This window comes from Rhinichthys klamathensis, unplaced genomic scaffold (assembly GCF_029890125.1).
Source record: "Rhinichthys klamathensis goyatoka isolate OS25496 unplaced genomic scaffold, OSU_Roscu_1.1 h1tg000011l_1, whole genome shotgun sequence".
NCBI lineage: Eukaryota > Metazoa > Chordata > Actinopteri > Cypriniformes > Leuciscidae > Rhinichthys > Rhinichthys klamathensis.
This window is the reverse complement of record NW_026606564.1, coordinates 21,852,845-21,873,216: the sequence shown is the minus strand read 5'-3', so window position 1 is coordinate 21,873,216 and position 20,372 is coordinate 21,852,845. Positions and strand designations below refer to the sequence as shown.

Sequence of the window (20,372 nt, the reverse complement as noted above, 5' to 3'; positions counted from 1 at the left end):
ATCTGACGTAGTTACTGATACGAAATTCACTCAGCCAAATGTAACACACAACTCAGTTGAGACATTACAGGGGAGTTAAATGACCAAATATGTAAGTTGAAGATAATTCATAGCTCTAAAACAACATCATCAAACCTTATTGATTCGAATTACATCGATATTTTGACAATGCTAGTCAAGTGATCAACCGCACTGACCTCATTACAAACTATTAATAAGAGCTGCTTTCAATAGGTAACAAATCATTCTTATACAACTCATTCGTATTATGTTGAACAGTGTTTATACTAAAACCGCAAGTGTGTTTTGTGCATTTTGTTTCGCAGTTACCTTCGTCTTCTAGTCTTCTCTTCTCGATGCTTCTTCCTGTTTTTAAATGTTAATGAGAATGTGTCCAATTTGGGCATGGGCGTGGCTTCTGACGTCACACTTGGACGTGGGCCGGGTTGGATGTCCACCGCAGGCTGCAGCGAGAGGCTACTCGATCGAGAGGCTTTTCAGCAGCACGCTTGGTTTCCTCCACCATCAGCACACACACACACACACACTGGAGAAGAGCGAGTCCAGGAGCAACAGCTGAGATAATGGAGTTTATTAAAGAGGAGTGTGAAGACATGAGTGAAGGAGTGAGAGAAGAAGATACTGACGAACAGAGAGGTTAGTGATCTTTCTTCAGTAGCGATAGTGACTGGAACTGCGAGCATGACTGTGTGTGTTGTGTGTGTGTGTGTGTGTGTGTGTGTGTGTGTGAGAGAGAGAGAGAGAGAGAGAGAGAGAGAGAGAGAGAGAGAGAGAGAGAGAGAGAGAGAGAGAGAGAGAGAGAGAGAGAGAGAGAGAGAGAGAGAGAGAGAGAGAGAGAGAGAGAGAGAGAGAGAGAGAGAGAGAGAGAGTCGATCTGTGAATTCAGCTGACGATCCTCCGGTGGAAATCTGTGTTTCTACACGTTTAACTATTATTTACAACAAGCACGAATCCCGCATTAATATTATACAAACACGTGTTAAGATTGAGCATGATTTATGAACACTTTCACAATTGATCAGTTTCATTGTTTCTCACTGCTCTGCCCTCTTTCTCTTGTGTAATAATGAAATACAGGCTGTGCAAATGAATAAAGATCCAAGCCATTATATAGATCAGCTTATAAGTTTAGAAAATATTCATCTAGTCTAGTACATACTTGGCTCAAATAGACTATAGAACTTCACTATTGTGATTTGAGAAATCATTCACATTAGTTTTGATCTGTTAACCCTATAACCAACACGTGCTTCTCTGAGTAATTATTAACTCTAAATCTGTTTTAGGGAGGGTCATAGGCATCAACATATGTTTAAACCAATGAGGGAAAAACAGCAAAGCACCTTTTTTGACTTCATATAAACACAAAAAAACAAACTCAAACAAAGATCCAACATTTAAATGGTATTGCAAAACAAACAGCTCAGATATGGTTCTGTATATGGGCTGTAGTTTACGAAATGTACGATTCAGTCTTTATAACGTTCACTGCTGTAGAAAGTTAATGTGATTGTGAAAGTCAGATGTTAGCTGAAGGAGTCAGATGATGATGTTTGATGGTAATGATACTGAAGTAGATGACCGTGACCAAACATATAGATTCACAATCAAAGGGTGTCCGTAGCAGTAATGAAACTGTCCAATGTGGAAACATCAAACCGTGAACCCCGTAGCAGGAATCAGTGGAAACACCCAGACAAGGACCACAAATATGCCTTCAGCATAGAGAAGTCCTTAGTTGAGCACGAAACCGAATGTTTGTTTGACCAAGGAGGTCAGCCATGCTTTCATAATCAAGCTAATCTGTTGGACTGCTCGCCTGCTTCATCTAAGCACAGCGGTCCTCTACTGCCCCTAGTGGAGAGGAGTGCAATTGTAGTTTAAAACTAAGTAACGGACTGGTGTCTGTCACAACCCTTTCCTGAGTCCTTAACTTCACTATTCTGATTTGAGAAGTCATCCACAGGAAAGGGTTAACAGATTAAAACTACTGTAAATTATTTTTTTGTTTCATTGTACGGTATACTGTCCTTTAGGGCTGTCAATCTTCCTCTATAATACTATTCGAATTCCATTCCTTGTTTAATTTAATATTCGAATAATATTCCGCGTCTGGTGTGAACGACGCCATAGGTTAGCATGGGCGCCGAAAGGAAGCGGCCTCGTTCCGCGCCGCTTCAGCGTCCGGTGTGAACCCGGCGTAAGGGGTTAAAAGCTCAGAGAGATAATGAGGTGCCAGTCCATGCAAAGCCTTGTAAGTAGGGATGGGACGGTATGAAAATTTCATATCACGATTATAGTGTCCAAAGGCTTTGTTAAAACGAGATGAGTGTTCAAAAAGAACTGATGCTCACACTAAAAACATTTCAACAAGTTTTAAATATGAAAATCAACAAACAAAAGATAAAACAAGCAGCTCTATGCAGTTAAGCAAGATTCTATTCAGTGCCATTTCCCTCTTTATAATGACCGTCATCAATAGCAACACATTATTACACGCCCCACATCCATGCTTCACAGCGGACAAGCGGCGCGCTCTTGTTTCATTCAAATACAACTTGCAGTCTTGCGTCTCCCGTTTTTGATTTTAAACAATAAATCAACTCTGATTTCATTTTCAATACAGAGTTTGATAATATTGTTGTGATCATCTTGTCTGGATGATTGTCTATAATGGATTTATAAACAGGCAAGATTTAACACATTAATCTCAATTCAATGTCCCCGTAATTATGTGGTAAAAAAAAAATCGGTGTAAGTGTACAATGAATCTATACATTACTATCCCTTAAAATCTCATGTTCATCTTGAGTACCTATAGAGTAGTATTGCATCCTTCATATCTCCAAAAAGTCTTTAGTTTTATTATATTTATAAAAGAAAGATAGGCTGGACCGAGTCTTTCCGGAAAAACCCGAGCGGGTGGAGGCGTGCCGTGTGGGCGGAGCTAAATAATCACGACACGAGCGCGCGAAGCTTTTGCGTTGAGAGCGTCTGGAAGCTGTGAGTGACATCCGAAAATAAACCATGGCTAACAATCAGATAGTAATCCCATGCAGAACAAGGATCTAAACAATACTAAGGGCTCGTTCATACAGAACGCGTTTTTGCTCACAAAAACGTGAGATGGGCAGTGAAATGAGTGAAAAACATAAGGTCTCGAGCGTTTTTTTTTAAAATAGAAATGATTTGAACTTGAGCGCAGTGTTTTTAGAACACCATGTCATACGCGAGTTTTACAACATTTGTGTGTTGTAAACAGACAGACTCGTGGTTTATGACGACATGATTTATTTTTACAAATAAACAAACTGACACCTACAGTGGCCAGCTAAACAAATGTATTTAAACACACACACACACCATACATCGCATGCTCCATAGATACATTAACTGTATGTGATCATGTTGTTTACTTGCTGTGCTTACACGCCGATAGTTAACAACTCACAGACATTTGAAGCAGTTTTACTCACCGCCTGCGGTTCCAACGCACGACCGTGAACCTTTATCGTTGGGACTGCTCCATCTTTAAGTATTAGGCGATCTGCAAATCCGGCGTTGAACTGGGCCTTGTTTATAAAACTATTACCGTCGAAATGAAGGGAACAAACAAAAACACTTGCACAACTCCGTTGCTGCTCTGGAAAAACAAAATCCATCCACAGGTCCCTTAACGCTGGGTTCTTTGGAAATTTGTGCAGTGTTGTCTTGCCCTGGCAACCAAAAACACTTTTTTGGAGCCATTTTTTTAATTGCAGCGCAGCCGACCGAGCCCAGCGCTCTGATGGGCATAGGCGTACTCTCGCACGCACTAGGCTACAGATGCGCGCGCGCCCTTCCGGGAGAAGTGCCCTTAAGACCCGTATAAGGAAATTCCGGCCACTCTGACGTCACACACGCCCGTATTCGAAAAAAACTTTCCGAAACTTGTGACAACCCGGAAGGAGTATTTTTGGAACAGAATTACTCCATCAAACTTACAACTTCATTTTTGAAACTTTGTCCATGTTTAGCATGGGAATCCAACTCTTTAACAGTGTAAAAAACTCACTATGCATGAAACAGCATTTCACCCCCCCCTTTAAAGTGTAAATTTCAGGTCAATTTTTTCACGAAGATAATGCAATGTGCTTACTAAACATAAAGATAAGAACCGTCCACCATTGTTTGTTTTTATACCAAAATGCTGAATATAATATGGAAAGTTGGTACGTTTTGCAGTGGTTTTAAGCACGCCCCCTCCCTCCACTAGGCTGGGCGTGACGTCATAAAAGGGACTCCAAGCTTTTACTGTCTATGCTCCAGGCCTAGAGTTACGTTATATTGGAGACCTAGCTAGCAAAAATGGTTAACTATTGTGTTTGTGCGGGATGTACGAATGCATCAAAACCGGGGGAGAGGCTCCACAAGTTCCCCGAGGACAAACGGCTGATTCGTGCCTGTAAGCGTTAGCATAACTTAATACATAACATAATACCCGAGCCCGGTCCGGCCCTGCCCGACACATTAACTGGAATTATGAGCCCGAGCCCGGTTTAAACCCGACTATTTTTTAATAGGTGGGTCGTTATAACTGACGTTCTCAACTACTTTCTATATTACTTTCTCCCGCCCGCGACATTTATGTTTTGGCCCGCTCCCGCCCGCAAAAAGACTTTTTTTCTGTACCTCCAAATACTTTCAAGTTAGCCTACGTGTCGCCACCATACACACCAGCATACATGCTCCTGATCAATTATTCGTTATAAAGCATTAACACACAAACCACTGTTGTAACATAAAAGCAAGCGGGCTACTGCGTGCATGGTTTGGCATGCCTGATGCACGCTCCCATAATAATTCCTAAAGCTGACATCAGTTCATCGCGATCTCACACATCTGTTATTATCAATGAAGCTTTCATAATATATACACTTTGTTTGTATAATTAGAGGATTTGCCAGCATACAGAATTCAGCTCTGAACAAAAAGTCCGTTTTGAGTGGTGAGGGGAGTCCATTATAAATGCTTCTGATTGGCCATTATTGCGTTAAAGAAATCAACACATGTCTGTGATTGGCTACATCGCTCAACGCTGCAGACATGTTAGAAATAGAAACTCTGCCTGTAAACCGTTTCTATTTTGTTTTAGTTGTTCTTATTGCTTTTCTGAAACAGATTAATACAAATGTATTAGTTTTAATGTTTTATTCATAGATATTTCTAGTTTGCGGGAGTCCCGCGAATCGCTTTATTCTCCCTCACCCGCGCACACAGAGTGAGTGCATTACCGCCCGCGCTCCCTCTTATGACGTCATCACCCAGTTACTGTAGAAAACATGCTGCCTTTGAAGAAACCCCATAAATGTTATTTTAACGCATTTTAAGACAGAAATTTTTAAATGTATACATATTAAGTACTTTAATTTACACATTAATTGGTTGTGGTAGTTAACCTGCAATTATCACTTTAATAATAGTATGGTTTGAAGTTGTTCGTTCGTCTTTGGCTCAAAGCCTCTTGCTGCGAACCTTTCTTCGCGGAAGCTTCCCGTCTATTTCGAGTGAGATAAAACATTTTAACTCAAAACAATATTTTGTGCCCCATTATTTCCCAGACGTAGTTTTGGTATTGAGGTCAAAGTTAACTTGCCTTGTGTTCATATGCAACACTGGGTGATGGCCGCACAAGACGGCTCGGCAGATTTGAAGTGTTTCTATTGCAGCGACGTTTTGTTCCGCAGACAGGGTGACCATCCTCGATCAAGCTTCCCTCGGGACTTCTGTGTAAGCCAAAATATGACCACACCTCAGATTTGGTCCTCTTAAAAGGCTGGAAAATCTCCCGAGCACGGTCACTGCCTTCCACCATTCCTTCTCGAATAATAAAAAAAAAAAAAACATTGCGCGCTGCGCCTGCGTCAGACTGTTTCTGGCTAGACAGGATTTACAGTGAGTTATTAAAATCGCGATAATCAAACGCGGTTTTATTGATAATTAAATTTCAAACGATAATACTAACCGTCAGTACATTTTTATCGTGGTTTATCGTGAAACCGGTAATTGTCCCATCCCTACTTATAAGTAAGTTTTAAAATCAACACAGAATCTGACAGTGTAAAGATTCCAATACCAATCATGCATTCGCGTCCTCATATAGGCAAAAACCCCAGCTCGAGCGTCACACGTGCTTCAGCATGTGTGTGTGTGTGTGTGTGTGTGTGTGTGAGAGAGGTAAATGAAACTGCGCATCGTCTGCACCATTCATTCTCACAGAATATGTAGTGTTCGTTTTGAAGAGGCGGGCCGCCCCCCAAAAACAATGTTAGGGGAAACACTTGGCCACCCTGCAGGTCACTCCTTCGCAGGAGTTCTTGATCAGGCTCGTTAGCTTGATTGGTATCCCGTAGTGCTGAAGTAGCTGCCAGAGACTTTCTCAGTGGACACTGTCAAACGCCTTCCCAGAATAATCAAAATGGATGTACTGGGACGAATTCCATTCCGTAGACTGTTCTAAAATGATACGCAATGTTGCGATCTGGTCTGTGCATGATTTTTCTTTTGGAAGAAAAGGTGGTTCACTGCATCTTTCATTCGGTCTAAGATTATCCTGTTGAAGATTTTGCCTGGGACTGGTGATAGTGTGATTCCCCTGTAGTTTGCACAGTTGCTCAAGTCCCCCTTCTTTGGTATCTTAATGAGGTAGCCCTCTTTCCAATCTGCTGGTATGTCCTCCTCCTCCCTGGTCTTTTCAAAGAGAGGGAACAGCATGTCAACGGTGGTTTCAGTGTCTGCCTTCAGTGCTCCTGCCGGGATGTCATTCGGGCCCGCGGCTTTACCCCCGGTGGGTTTGCTGCAGTCCATCGGTAGGTCATCATCAGCTGCCTGGACATCGGGAGGTAGGGGTGGGAATCTTTTACCATCTCACGATTCAATTCGATTCCGATTCTTGAGGCCACGATTCGATTCAAAATCGATTTTCGATTCAAAAAGATTTTCGATTTAAAACGATTCGATTTTATCCATAATGATTTCTAATCGGGTTTCTGATCATGATCTACTCTCATCTGCTTTGCTATACAGAATGACAAACGGAGACCAGTGTTTCCTCTAGGATTTTTTCCAGCTGTGGTGGCAGGCCCATTTCGCCAGGGGGAGGGGGCGTGGCCCATGAGTGATATTCCCATTGGCCACGCCCCCTTACCCCAGGTGTTTAAACCTCCCCTAAGTATTATAACATTATAACATGAAAGGCTCGAATAAGAGCGGCAAAGCGATTATGCGCATCCCGTGCGCAGAATGATGCACTTGAAGCAACGCGAAGTCACAGCGCGCAGCGCTCCGGATTGAAAAGTTCAAAGCACAAAGCGAAGAGATTATATCTGTCTATCTATGCTTAATGTAATATATATATGCAACAGTTTATTGAGCATTTTCTTTTAACAGTTTTAAATTTCAGTTACAGTGCGCATGAAGAACAATTCATAGCGCTCTCCAGTGCTGTAATCTAACAGACACCCGGGAGAAAGGATTATGATTTATAAAACGCTATAACGCGCTGTGTGAATGCTGAATGGAGAATGACTGAGGAGAGATGAGTTTCTATTAACTTTAACTAACGACTTAAATATTCATTTTTACCTCACATTATGCTATTGAATGACTTTAGAAGTCTTGGAATATAGTGCGAACACTTTATGGTGCTTTACAATGTTTTTTATGCCTTAGCTTAACAATAACACTAGTATGCACATTAATATCGGACCTCACTGAGAAGCTGCAGCCGTGGCGGGTTTATTTTAGGTGTGGCGGCCCGCCACGGCAGAATGAATGTAGAAGCATCATATTTAGAAGCATCAGAAGCTCCATAAAAGCATCCATATTTGCTTCCTCTGATTTGCCGCTCACGTTCAAAAACCGGCTGCGTGCATGACCTCCGGACGTCCCGTATAGGCTGTAGTTACAAAAATGGAGGCGAACAGCCAGCTGTTTTATTTATTTATTAAATCTTTCTTGGAAAGATAAAGATTCTTGGACATTTCAGATCGATTCTGAATCGTTGCAAATGAGAATCTAGATTCTTCTGTGAATCGATTTTTTGGCACACCCCTATCAGGAGGGCTTCCCGGTGCTGGTCTGTTCAGCAGCTCTTCAAAATGTTCTGTCCACCTCTTCAGGTGCGGCTCTATCCCCATGATGACCTGTCCCTCCTTATCCTTGACTGGTCTTTCTGGTCTACTGTATTTACCTGTTAGTGTCTTGGCAGTGTCGTATAGTTGTCATGTGGCCTGTTGCTGCAGCTTGCTCTGCCTCCTCTGCTGGGTTGTCAATATAGCTCCGCTTGTCGGTCCTCAAACTTCGCTTTACCTCTTGGTGGGCTTCTGTGTATTCAGCTTGTGCTGCTGCCTTTGCTGCTCTTGTGTGGCTAATGTTTAGTGTAGGGATGGGTAACGAAACCCGGTATTAAACGCTGTATCGATAAGCTCGGACGTTATCGGTTCTGCTGTCGATACTGGAAAAATTAAGAAAATACACTTATTGCTATAAAGATGTTATCTTGAACATGTTTATCTCCCCAGCCATTTCTATAATATTATTAAACCATTTGCCTGTGATGCAATTTTACTATTCGCAGTCCAGAAGAGAGAGCGAGCAATCTCTCATGCGGAGTGTAAGAAAAAGTGAAGTGGACAATAGGGCTGCAACAAACGATTATTTTGATAATCGATTAATCTAACGATTATTAGAACGATTAATCGACTAATCGTCGATTAGTTCGCAGACTAATCAGTAAGTTTGGAACGATTATTCAGCTTTTCCAATTAGTTAAAACATTGAGTTATACATATTCTAACTATAATATAAAAAAAGAAAATCACTTCAGCTTTTGAAATAGTTGTTTTAATGAACTTTGAGCCAACTAAACAGGTCATTCTCTTTAAGTTTTCAGATTTCGGTCCAACTCAAATCACACACAAATGCTCTCTAAGCATTGTTTAATAGGCCCACTGCTTTTCTTAGAACTGAAACAGAAAAAGGGACATTTACTTCAGGACACAAAGAATGGTAAAATATTAATCTGCAAACAATTATTATAATTATAAAATTACAATCTTTTTTTACATGACAATTGAGCTGACAGAGACGTTCTCATTCACCTTTTAATTTATAGTATGATAAAGTAACTGCCATGATATTCTTCCTATATCATAGGAAGGATATAACATCTCGTTTTGTAAGTCTTCATGATTATTGAACAAAATACAGGCAAGTGATAAGACTATAATACTACCTAATATACTAATAGTGTTACAATAATAAAAACAGCCCTGACTCCTAAGCTGGATCAAGCTTTATTCTATACAAAATAAGTCATCACATTACTGTAATTATATTACTATTGATAATATTATTACTATTATTAGTAGTATTGCATTCTCTAATAAAGAGAGATTTGCCGCTGGTGGTTAGTTAGCTCCAGCTGGAGAACACTCACTTCTCACCGGCTCCTCTTTTGCCGGGATGTTTCCTCTTGCACCCCAACATTGCACACGACAGCATTCTTGATTTGAAGTTTTGTGAAACTTTCCCAAACCTAAACCTTGCTAGTTCGGATTCGTTTGCACTGTCATAATTCGCGCTGTTTTCTCTTCTACCGCAATAGCATTTGTAAGGGCTGCACTACACTCTAGCGCTACAGCGCCGTAGCGGTCAAATCGCGGGATTGCAGGCCCTTACATTAGGTCACGTGAGATCAAACGACTACTCGACAACAAAGATATTTGTCGACAAATTTTTATTGTCGACGTTGTCGACAACGTCGACTAATCGTTGCAGCCCTAGTGGACAATAGGGCTGTGCGATATGACGATATATATCGGATGGACGATATAAAAAGCCTATCGTTTCATATTATGCCATATCGTTTATATCGTGGTGTCGCAAAAAAACATTGTTTACGGCAAAAATTTGGATGACTGCGATCTTTCACGCCACCATGGGGATGCAGGCAGAAACGTGAATAACAGCATGAATGAAGGGGTGACAGAACCGGGTGTTTCCGAGCAGGAGAAGAACCAGCCAGAACAAACCGAGGAGCTCGTTCCTAAACGAGGGGCTAGATGGTTTGGTTAACTTTCTATTTGTTGTATTGACCATTTTAGGGTGGTTTGGATAAATAAACGCCAGTCTCAAATAGAGGCCTGGTCTGTTTTTTAGTTTCGGTTTGTATTTAATCTTCTAAAACCCGTCAGATCGTCTGTTTAAACCAGTTCTGTGGTGCAGATTGCGCGCATCTGGGCGGAGTTGTTAGCGCAAGCAGAGTTAGCGGAGGCCGGAGAGAGAAGGAGATCGTTTTACAGGGTATAGCCTTCATTCTTTCTTGTTGATGTGTTTCGGGCAACAAGTTCATAGGCTCGATGGATATTACCAGTAATGTATTGTTCAGCCCATGGCTGTCACTTCGTTTCGTTTTTTTTAATTCTGCCAATAATCTAAAAGCTATGGTTATAGTAAATGTACAATTATCGTTATATACTGACTTCACCCTGTGCTGCAACATACATTTAGTTGTACATTCATTTACAGAAATCAGCTGGTTGAATTCAAATTGATGCTGTTATCGGATTTTCAGGTGATATTCCCAATTCATTCAGTTAACGGACGCTCTGAGGTAAAGTGTTCAGACTGCAGACTAAGCAACGATTGTATTTAATTGTACAGTACTATCATAACATAGTACAGACATGATCTTAATTCCATAATGTCCTTAAACATAATAATACTGCTGGCCATAAACTGACAGCGCGCGTCCGGTGTGCGATACCTCGAGTTGCTATAGACACGGCGCGCGCGCTTCTCGTCCGGTGAGCGACCCCCTTTAGACATAATAAAGTAGCCTAGGCTAATTCTTAGATTAACGGATTTGTTAAACACATTTATAAATAAAACGTAATCTTCGTTATCTCTAGGCCTACACTAAATGAAAGGCCTGTCTCATAGACGCCTGCCTCAAATACAAGCCGGTGCAGTTCGGCGATTTGGGAAAATAAAAGCCCGGGCTATTATTTGAAGTTTTACAGTATATCGTGATATATATCGTTATCCGGATATGAGATGACTTCTATCGTGATATGAGATTTTGGTCATATCGCCCAGCCCCAGTGGACAATGAAGATGGTAGCACCTCTACATATGTATACTTAATTTATGTCAATGTGTTATGTAAGAGGGGAAATTGTGTTAAGGTTATCAAGTGGTATATCTTGATTTCTAATACTATGAAGTTCTTTAGACTCCATTTTCTATAATGCTGTACTGGACTCTTGTATTGTGTCCTGTTTTTGTTTCTTCCTCTCTGGTGTTTTCTTTCATGAATGACGATTTCAGATGTATATAAAAGGTAGGAACCAATGTGTGGTGGTGGTTGTTTCCCGGGAACTTTTCCAATTGACGACTCTCTTAGTTACCAGGTGGATATCCTTGTTTGCAGCAAATGCCTCGCTGGCAGGATTTACTTGTGTCTTTTTGGAGTGCTTCGTGACTGATTGGACTTTTTGATGTAATGCCACACAAAGGACTGGGGTAAATGGGGCTGGGACTAACTAAATGAGCGGTAAGAGATATGTGGTTCATCTGTTTGTGCAAAGACTATGGGAACTGCTCTAAGTTATGAAAAGATGGACTTTGCTCATGTGAAGAAAGATATATATTTATTCTGGGTGTTTGTATAATACACATCTTTGTGCATCAGGAAATGACTGAATTCTCTGTATCTTTATTGATGTATCCTCACTAATATCGAGAGTGTTACAAGATGTCAAAAATGAAGTTTATTACAGCATAACAGTGGCAAGGCACACAAAGCACCTTGGGTTCACCGGCGTCAGAATGAGCCCAAACATCCAAATCTTAAACCTTTTATCCTGTTACTGTTTACCACTCTTAATGTAAATGAAGTTGCTCTTGTTGTAACGGCTGTGTTCTGTATGATAATGAAGTTGAGACACCCTAATGTCTGAGAAGGTTCTCGGTCTCCCACACCCATTCCCATTCCCATTCTACAATTGACTACCATTTGCTCAGGATGTGATCACCCCAAATGGTGAAGAAACAATATAACTTCACTTCCTTCATCTCTATGATAATTAAGCCATTGTGGGGAGGAGCTTATTCTAAAATATATTTTGGAGAGGATTCTGGGTCGAGGCAGACTACAATTTCTTATGGGAGCCACAGCGCGCACAACTCGACAGCCGGCCCAATGACGTGACGTGCAATTTTGATGTCCAAATCGCTTTATGAAGTCAAAATAAGGAAATGTTTAATAAAAAGCACATTTATTGAATCTATTAATCTCTGTTTATCAAATGATATGAACATATAGTGAGGGTATTACAAAGTGTAAGAATTATTAGACATTATACCGGATAACTGTCCGGACCTTAGAGTGACATACAAAAAAGCCAAACAAACTGTAAAAAATCTAATAAACCCTAACATCTCTGCCACAGGCATTATTGTATGAGTCTTGACAACAATATATTTAAATATTACAAAGAATATGACATCCAGTTGATTGTTATGCTTTGGAGCATTCTGTCCCAAAACTGGCTGTCAGCCAATGTCATACGGGATAACAAGCAAATTGGAGCAATTTTATTGTACATTTTATTTTGACACGATGTGAGACAGCATGTTACACAATCAGGAAGACCCTGAAGGACCCCCAAACAATGGTGAAAGTCTTTTATGTCTTTCATAAAATGTGTTTAACTTACCCTTTTTCCTCACTAGCACACTATGTAGTAAAATCCTGTGTCATATGGGATAACGCTAAAATAACATATATAATGTGGATTTTATGTCAATTGTTTATTTAGCATGAATTTACATATTTGGAAGTTGAAGGTAAAGGTTGCAGATTTCTATAGATAGCCAAAAATACTGCCTGATTAAGATTTAATCTGAGTTTTGTCATACCGGATAACAATTTTGTCATATAGGATAACAGTTGTTAGCCCATAATGTCATCCGTTATCTTGGATGACGTGTTTGACAATATATTCTTTAACAGTTTTCAGCTTTAATTTGCATAATTTCCATTCAAATTTTGATATTGACATATCATTAACATTGTTTAGTTGAATATTAGCAAATTATAAAATTCATAAGAATATTCAATTACAGTTACTATAGACATTGTCTAAAATAACATTTAGTGTTCATTTAATGAAATTTAGTGATTCAGTGTTCAACCCATTAATAAGATTTTTCTTTATAAATATGTTGTTCAATTACATCTTTTGTAAATTTGTTCAGTGAAATCAGTGAAGGTCGCCTACTTTAACCCTTTACATTATTTATGAATATTGATATAGAGTGACTATGATCAGTAAAATGGTTCAAGGTACTTTTCAGTAATAAATTAAACCTAATGTTGAAAAGTTGTGCTGTTTTGATATTCATAAACAACAAAAAAAATGGTTTAAATGTATTTACTTGCCAAATCTGGGAAGAAACCACACTGTGTTTGTGTGTAACAGTTTACACACTGAAAACCACATCTCTATTCCTCTAAAGTGGAGCCTAATTAATTTCCTTGGAAAAACATTGCATAACATTAATTATTTATGAACATTATTATGTGTAAGTGTTCAATTCATGTGTTAACTCATATGGTGTCATACCGGGTAACAATTTAAGTCAGGCGGGATAACGCTGTTTTTCCCATTGAAATGGATAATTTCACTTAATGGAGTTGAGGAAACAATAATAACATGATGTCAAGTCCTGTAAAACTTTAAGACATTTTGCATTTTAAATCACATTGCAGTGTTAAAATGTGTGTAAAGAACTTGAACAAGTAGGGTCACGTTTAAAGAAATCACAATATAATGAGAAAAAAATAGTTGTGCAGATTTTTTTTTCTGAGCTTTAAATATTGTTTACTGCATCACTTTACATATTCATTAAGTATTTTTGATTTGAAAAGTTTTAATATCATAATATTTAGAAAATGCTTTAACGTTATCCCGTATGACATTTTGACTGGTGTCGTCACATATTTCTCAGTTAAACCGCTTAAAATACATTGTTTAAAATTGAGATTTTAGTAATAAGTAAAAAACATCCCCATAAAGATAATAACTACTTTGATGTGCAGTTTTAACCTATTTGAATTTTTTATCAGTTGAAAACCTTATTTGTCACTGGCCCAGCCCCTGCTTAATGAGTGACAATGAGGACAGAACTGAAGATTCAAACGTGGTTACACTTAGATCTGGGATATTATTCTAATTTTGGCTTCCAAAGATTATAAAAAGAATATATTTGAGATAAACCATTACAAACTAGACGCATTCTGTCTAGCGCAACTTCCCTTCCCACTACCATTTCTTCCTAAAACCCAAACAAACCGCCAGAATCAGCACGATCAGTGATTGTTGTAAAATGGAGTCTCTACTGTTGCGGCGCGCGCTCCGAAACGGACTGCAACGAGACAAGAAAAGTATACTTATAGGCTTTGTGTGCACGTCTAAACTATCAAATATACACAAAAATATCAAAATGACCAGCTCTGAGATTCACTTAAATAGTTTCTTAAATGGATGAAGCTAAATAGTTGGGAGAAAATGATGGTGCATCAGTTACCTATTAGATCTTAGTTTCATTGTATTGTTTTTTTGACCATGTGTTTGTACTTGTTTTTGCTTATCGTGTCCTATCTTATGTATATAAAACAAAAAAGCCTGCACACTGCTACATAACATTGCTTTTTCTTTTGCTATAGATATTCTACATTTCAAAATATAAAGTAATGTTAATTATGTTCTTAATTCTTAAAAAAAAACACACACCAAAAGGAACCGATAAGAATACCGTTACAGTACCGGATCGATGAGTAGTATCGGTAAGAGTAGTAACACGTTAACCTTAACGATACCCATCCCTACTTGAGGGATTCCTTCTTCTGTTTTCTCACTTGTATCTTCGTGAGCTTAGAATTATAAGGTTCTATCTCCACTTTTGGTCGAAATTGAGTTTTTGACATAATCTTATCCATTAGGTGTTCATTAATGCCTGTGTGGTGTTATTTTTGTAAAAAAAAAATATTTTGTTAGTAGTTATTAATAAAATAAAAAGGTTCCATCTCACAAAACAGCAGGGATGTAAAAACTTTGATGCTCAATATCTCAGAACTACCCTAAACGGAGATAGAACCTTATAATTCTAAGCTCACGTCTTGTTAAAGGTGTCTGCTGTCATCCAGTCTTTCTGTTGGGGCTTCTTTGGTCCTCCTACTTCCTGGCAGGTTAAGGTTAGGGCATTTTTTACTCTTTTCCACACGGTGTGGAGGTCCGTTTCCTCATCATACAGCTCTTGCCTGAAAATCTTTTTTAGCTTCATTTTCAGTTTTGCAACTAGTGGATGGTAATCAGTTGTTGCATCTGCACCCCTCTTCACTCGGTCATCTTGGAGTGATCTTCTGAACTTTTTGGAGATACACAGGTGGTCTTTCTGGTTTTCTGTGGCATGGTCCGGAGACACCCACGTGGCCTTGTGGATCCTTTTGTGTGCAAAGATGCTGCCCCCGATGAGCAAGTTGTTCAGTGCACAGATGTCCGCAAACTTCTCTCCATTTTTGTTCCTGTGTTGTCTGCTCCTATTTTTATCCCCATCAGGATGTTCACATCTTTGCCCTTCCTTTTGTCCAATACAGCTTGAAGTCTACCATAGAAGTGGTCTTTCGTGCCCTCGCTGCTGTCATTTGTTGGTGCGTAGCACTGGATGATGTTAAGCTTGATGTTTTTCTTTTTGGTTTTAAATGAGGCAGTCATCTTCCTTGGTCCATGTCGAGCTTCCCAGCCGATCAGCGCCTACTGTGCCTCTCTGGACAGCATAAGTGCCACGCCGTCTGTATGTGCAGCACTGTCGTCTTCATGTCCTGAACACAGCAGCAGTTCCCCTGTTGACAGTCTCAGTTGTCCTGACTGCAGCCATCTGGTCTCGCTGAGCGCTAGAACTCCTCAATTGTAACTCTGCATCTCGGCTGCTACTTGCAGTTGCAGTTTTCCCTGCTTCGTTCATTGTCCTGATGTTCCATGATCCGATGGTAAAGGTTTTCCTGGTTGATAAAAAGGTGGTCTGCATTGTGGCTTCCTTTCGGCTTCCACCACAACACGTCATACGTTCTTGAGACGAGCCCTTTCTCTTCCAGGAGCGGAGTATAATGAATTGTTGTCGACGTGTCTGTAACAGTTTGTTTTTCTTCTTTTTTTACGGATTTTTTTACAATTGTTAGCCCTAAGCCATCCTCTTTAGCCTGGAGGAGAGATGTGGTCCAGGTTGACCTGTCCAGCATGGGTGACCCTACCAGGAGCATAAGCTCTCCGGGTAACTGAGATACGCAAGCCCTCCCACCACGACAAGGTATATGGACCATGAGGGGGAACTCGGCACTACTTAGGAGTTAATCAAATTGGCTACATTCATTGTAAAGTTCAGATTCTAAGCTTTCAAATGTTGTGTTGATCAAGGTACTAGTTTTGATAAATATGATTATGAATGTTTTCGTGGCGCCCGTGGGCGGTACACTCCGCTTTAGAGGGAATACTCAGCACTCCGCTTTAGAGGGAATACTCAGCACTCCGCTTTAGAGGGAGTACTCGGTTAAGGGTTGATCATAATGGTTGCATTAAAAAGCTGAATTTCTAACTTCACTCTTTTGATTTGTGAAAGGTTTCATTGTACAATTGCAATCTGTTGACACTTCCCTTGAGTCATTTACTTCAACATTCTGATTTGTGAGAACTTTTACAGTAAAGTTTTGGCCTGTTAACCATTTCCAGAGTCCATAACTTCATATTCTGATTTGTAAAATCCTTAACCGTACTTATCTGGTCTGTTAACCCTTGTTTGTGACTAACTTCACAAATGTAATTTGTGAAATATTTCACAGTACAGTTTTGGCCTGTTAACCCTTTCTTGAGTCTATAACTTGGTCGGTTAACCCTTTCCTGGGTGCCTAACTTCCCTATTAGAAAAAAAAAAGATAATTATGAAAAATGGTTACCTTACACATTATTGATTAGCAGACTTAGCAAGAGTTTGACCTACAATGCTTTGCTGTGAAAACAAATTCACAAATCAAGCTGGTCAAGATTAAACCAGTTTCAGTCTTTGTTTTGAGCTATAGGGATTATAAAATTAAGAGTCTCTATGAAAAGTTGAAAACACTGATTTCGGACCGAAGGACAGTGTCACTTATACTATTTCACAAATTTTGAAGAATCACATGCGATATTAGATAAATCAAGAATTTCTGCCCTGAATTTAATACTGGGTAACTGGGGTCACTCATCTTCATCTTTGTCAATTGAATTCAAATTCTGAAAATGGGGATTTAATTTAATTTGTTCCTTTCAGATCTGATGAAAGTGGAAGAGGAAAGTGAAGAACGGAGTGAAGTGAAAAGTGAAGAAGAAAGTGAAGAACTGAGTGAAGTGGAAAGTGAAGAAGAAAGTGAAGAACTTAGTGAAGTGGAAAGTGAAGAAGAAAGTGAAGAACTGAGTGAAGTGGAAAGTGAAGAGGAAGAACATCAGAAATCTCTGAATATCACAGGAAGAAAAAAATCTTCTAGTTGTTTAAAGACTAAAAAGAATGTTTCACAGAAAAGACCTCAAAGATCAAAAGCTAAAAGGCCATCATGCACCTGCCTTCAGTGTGGAAAGAGTTTCACATGTAAAGGAAGCCTTAAGGATCACACAAGGATTCACACTGGAGAAAGACCTTTCACATGCAGTTACTGTGGAGTAGGGTTTAAACAAAGCGGAAGCCTTACAGAACACATAAGAATCCACACTGGAGAGAAGCCTTACTCATGCAGTCAATGTGGGAAGAGTTACACGCAGAAAGGAGCCCTTGGGACACACATGAAAACTCACACTGAAGAGAAGCCTTTTACATGCCCGCAGTGTGGGAAAGGTTTTATACTGAAATCAAACTTTAACCTTCACTTAAAATCTCACTCCAGTGAGAAGCCTTTCATCTGTTCTCAGTGTGGAAAAGCTTTTATTCAGTCGTCACACCTGAAAGTCCACGAGGTCGTTCACAGTGAAGTGAAGCCGTTTCACTGCGCTTCATGTAACAAGAGTTTCAGCCAAATGTCTAGCCTTCGAATTCATTTAAAATCATTCATGCATAATAAATACAGGTCCCTAGAAAAGTTCATGATCCCAGCTGTAGCCTCAGGTCATGGTTTTCCCTCAGGAGCAAATGTGTCCCAACAGAGCAATATAGCAGGGTCGTCTACTAAAACACATTACCTGCAGTGAGAAAGGCAGTTCAGGAGACATGAATGTATTAGTTCAGAATATAAACGAATAATTGAAACATGCCTGGTGTTGTGAAGGGATTTAATGTTTAGCAGTAAAAACACTTTTAAATGAATAAAATTACATGTATGGTACCATTCAAAAACAAGGTCTGTTAATTATTTCTACAGCTTAATAGTTTAATGTCTTAAATTAAACATGTTTGCACTGAGAAATGAGAATATTTGCTTGTAATGATATTAGGAGTCTAAAAGAGGATGCCATGGTGTTGGAAAACCAGTCAAAACCAAAAATGAATTCATTTATATGCCTTTCTTATAGATAACACACAATTTATGAAGCAATGCACTTTTCTCACTGCCATATTTACTCCACTTGAACTCAAGCGTCAGTCATCAGTATAAGAGCGCCCTGCATGTGTGGGAAACTGGAGGACATGAGTGAGGAGAGGGCAGGTGGAGTGATGGAGGGCGTCATTAGGGCCGGTGGAGTGATGGAGGGCGTCATTAGGGCCGGTGGAGTGATGGAGGGCGTCATTAGGGCAGGTGGAGTGAAGGAGGGCGTCATTAGGGCCGATGGAGTGATGGAGGGCGTCATTAGGGCCGATGGAGTGATGGAGGGCGTCATTAGGGCCGGAGGAGGGCGTCATTGGGCCGGAGGAGGGCGTCATTAGGCCAGGTGGAGTGATGGAGGGCATCATTAGGCCAGGTGGAGTGATGGAGGGCGTCATTAGGGCAGGTGGAGTGATGGAGGGTGTCATTAGGGCCGGTGGAGTGATGGAGGGCGTCATTAGGGCAGGTGGAGTGATGGAGGGCGTCATTAGGGCAGGTGGAGTGATGGAGGGCGTCATTAGGGCCGATGGAGTGATGGAGGGCGTCATTAGGCCAGGTGGAGTGATAGAGGGCGTCATTAGGGCCGGTGGAGTGATGGAGGGCGTCATTAGGGCAGGTGGAGTGATGGAGGGTGTCATTAGGGCAGGTGGAGTGATGGAGGCACTCAATAGGTCCGGTGGAGTGATGGAGGGCGTCATTAGGGCCGGTGGAGTGATGGAGGGCGTCATTAGGCCAGGTGGAGGGATGGAGGGAGTCGTTAGGGCCGGTGGAGTGATGGAGGGCGTCATTAGGGCAGGTGGAGTGATGGAGGGCGTCATTAGGTCCGGTGGAGTGATGGAGGGCGTCATTAGGGCCGGTGGAGTGATGGAGGGCGTCATTAGGCCAGGTGGAGTGATGGAGGGCGTCATTAGGCCAGGTGGAGGGATGGAGGGCGTCATTAGGCCAGGTGGAGTCATTAGGGCCGGTGGAGTGATGGAGGGCGTCATTAGGGCCGTTGGATGATGGAGGGCGTCATTAGGGCCGGTGGAGTGATGGAGGGCGTCATTAGGGCAGGTGGAGTGATGGAGGGCGTCATTAGGCCAGGTGGAGGGATGGAGGGGGTCATTAGGCCAGGTGGAGTGGATGGAGGGCGTCATTAGGCCAGGTGGAGGGATGGAGGGAGTCATTAGGGCCGGTGGAGTGATGGAGGGCGTCATTAGGCCAGGTGGAGGGATGGAGGGCGTCCTTAGGCCAGTTGGAGTCAGGGCCGGTGGAGTGATGGAGGGCGTCATTAGGGCAGGTGAAGTGATGGAGGGACTCATTAGGGCCGGTGGAGTGATGGAGGGCGTCATTAGGCCAGGTGGAGTGATGGAGGGCGTCATTAGGGCCGGTGAAGTGATGGAGGGCGTCATTAGGGCAGGTGAAGTGATGGAGGGACTCATTAGGGCCGGTGGAGTGATGGAGGGCGTCATTAGGGCCGGTGGAGTGATGGAGGGCGTCATTAGGGCAGGTGAAGTGATGGAGGGACTCATTAGGGCCGGTGGAGTGATGGAGGGCGTCATTAGGCCAGGTGGAGGGATGGAGGGGGTCATTAGGCCAGGTGGAGTGGATGGAGGGCGTCATTAGGCCAGGTGGAGGGATGGAGGGAGTCATTAGGGCCGGTGGAGTGATGGAGGGCGTCATTAGGGCAGGTGAAGTGATGGAGGGACTCATTAGGGCCGGT

At 41.2% G+C, this 20,372-nt stretch overlaps 1 protein-coding gene across 1 annotated transcript; it reads left to right on the top strand.

The window, feature by feature from the left end:
* Nucleotides 1-572: 572 nt before the first annotated feature.
* On the top strand, nt 573-18,437 carry LOC130100911 (gastrula zinc finger protein XlCGF7.1-like). The gene is made up of 3 exons (XM_056266569.1): nt 573-657; nt 17,431-17,514; nt 17,599-18,437. The coding sequence occupies exons 1-3, from the start codon at nt 585-587 to the stop codon at nt 18,336-18,338; spliced, it is 897 nt and encodes a 298-aa protein (XP_056122544.1). The 5' UTR covers nt 573-584; the 3' UTR covers nt 18,339-18,437.
* The last annotated feature ends 1,935 nt before the right edge of the window (nt 18,438-20,372 follow it).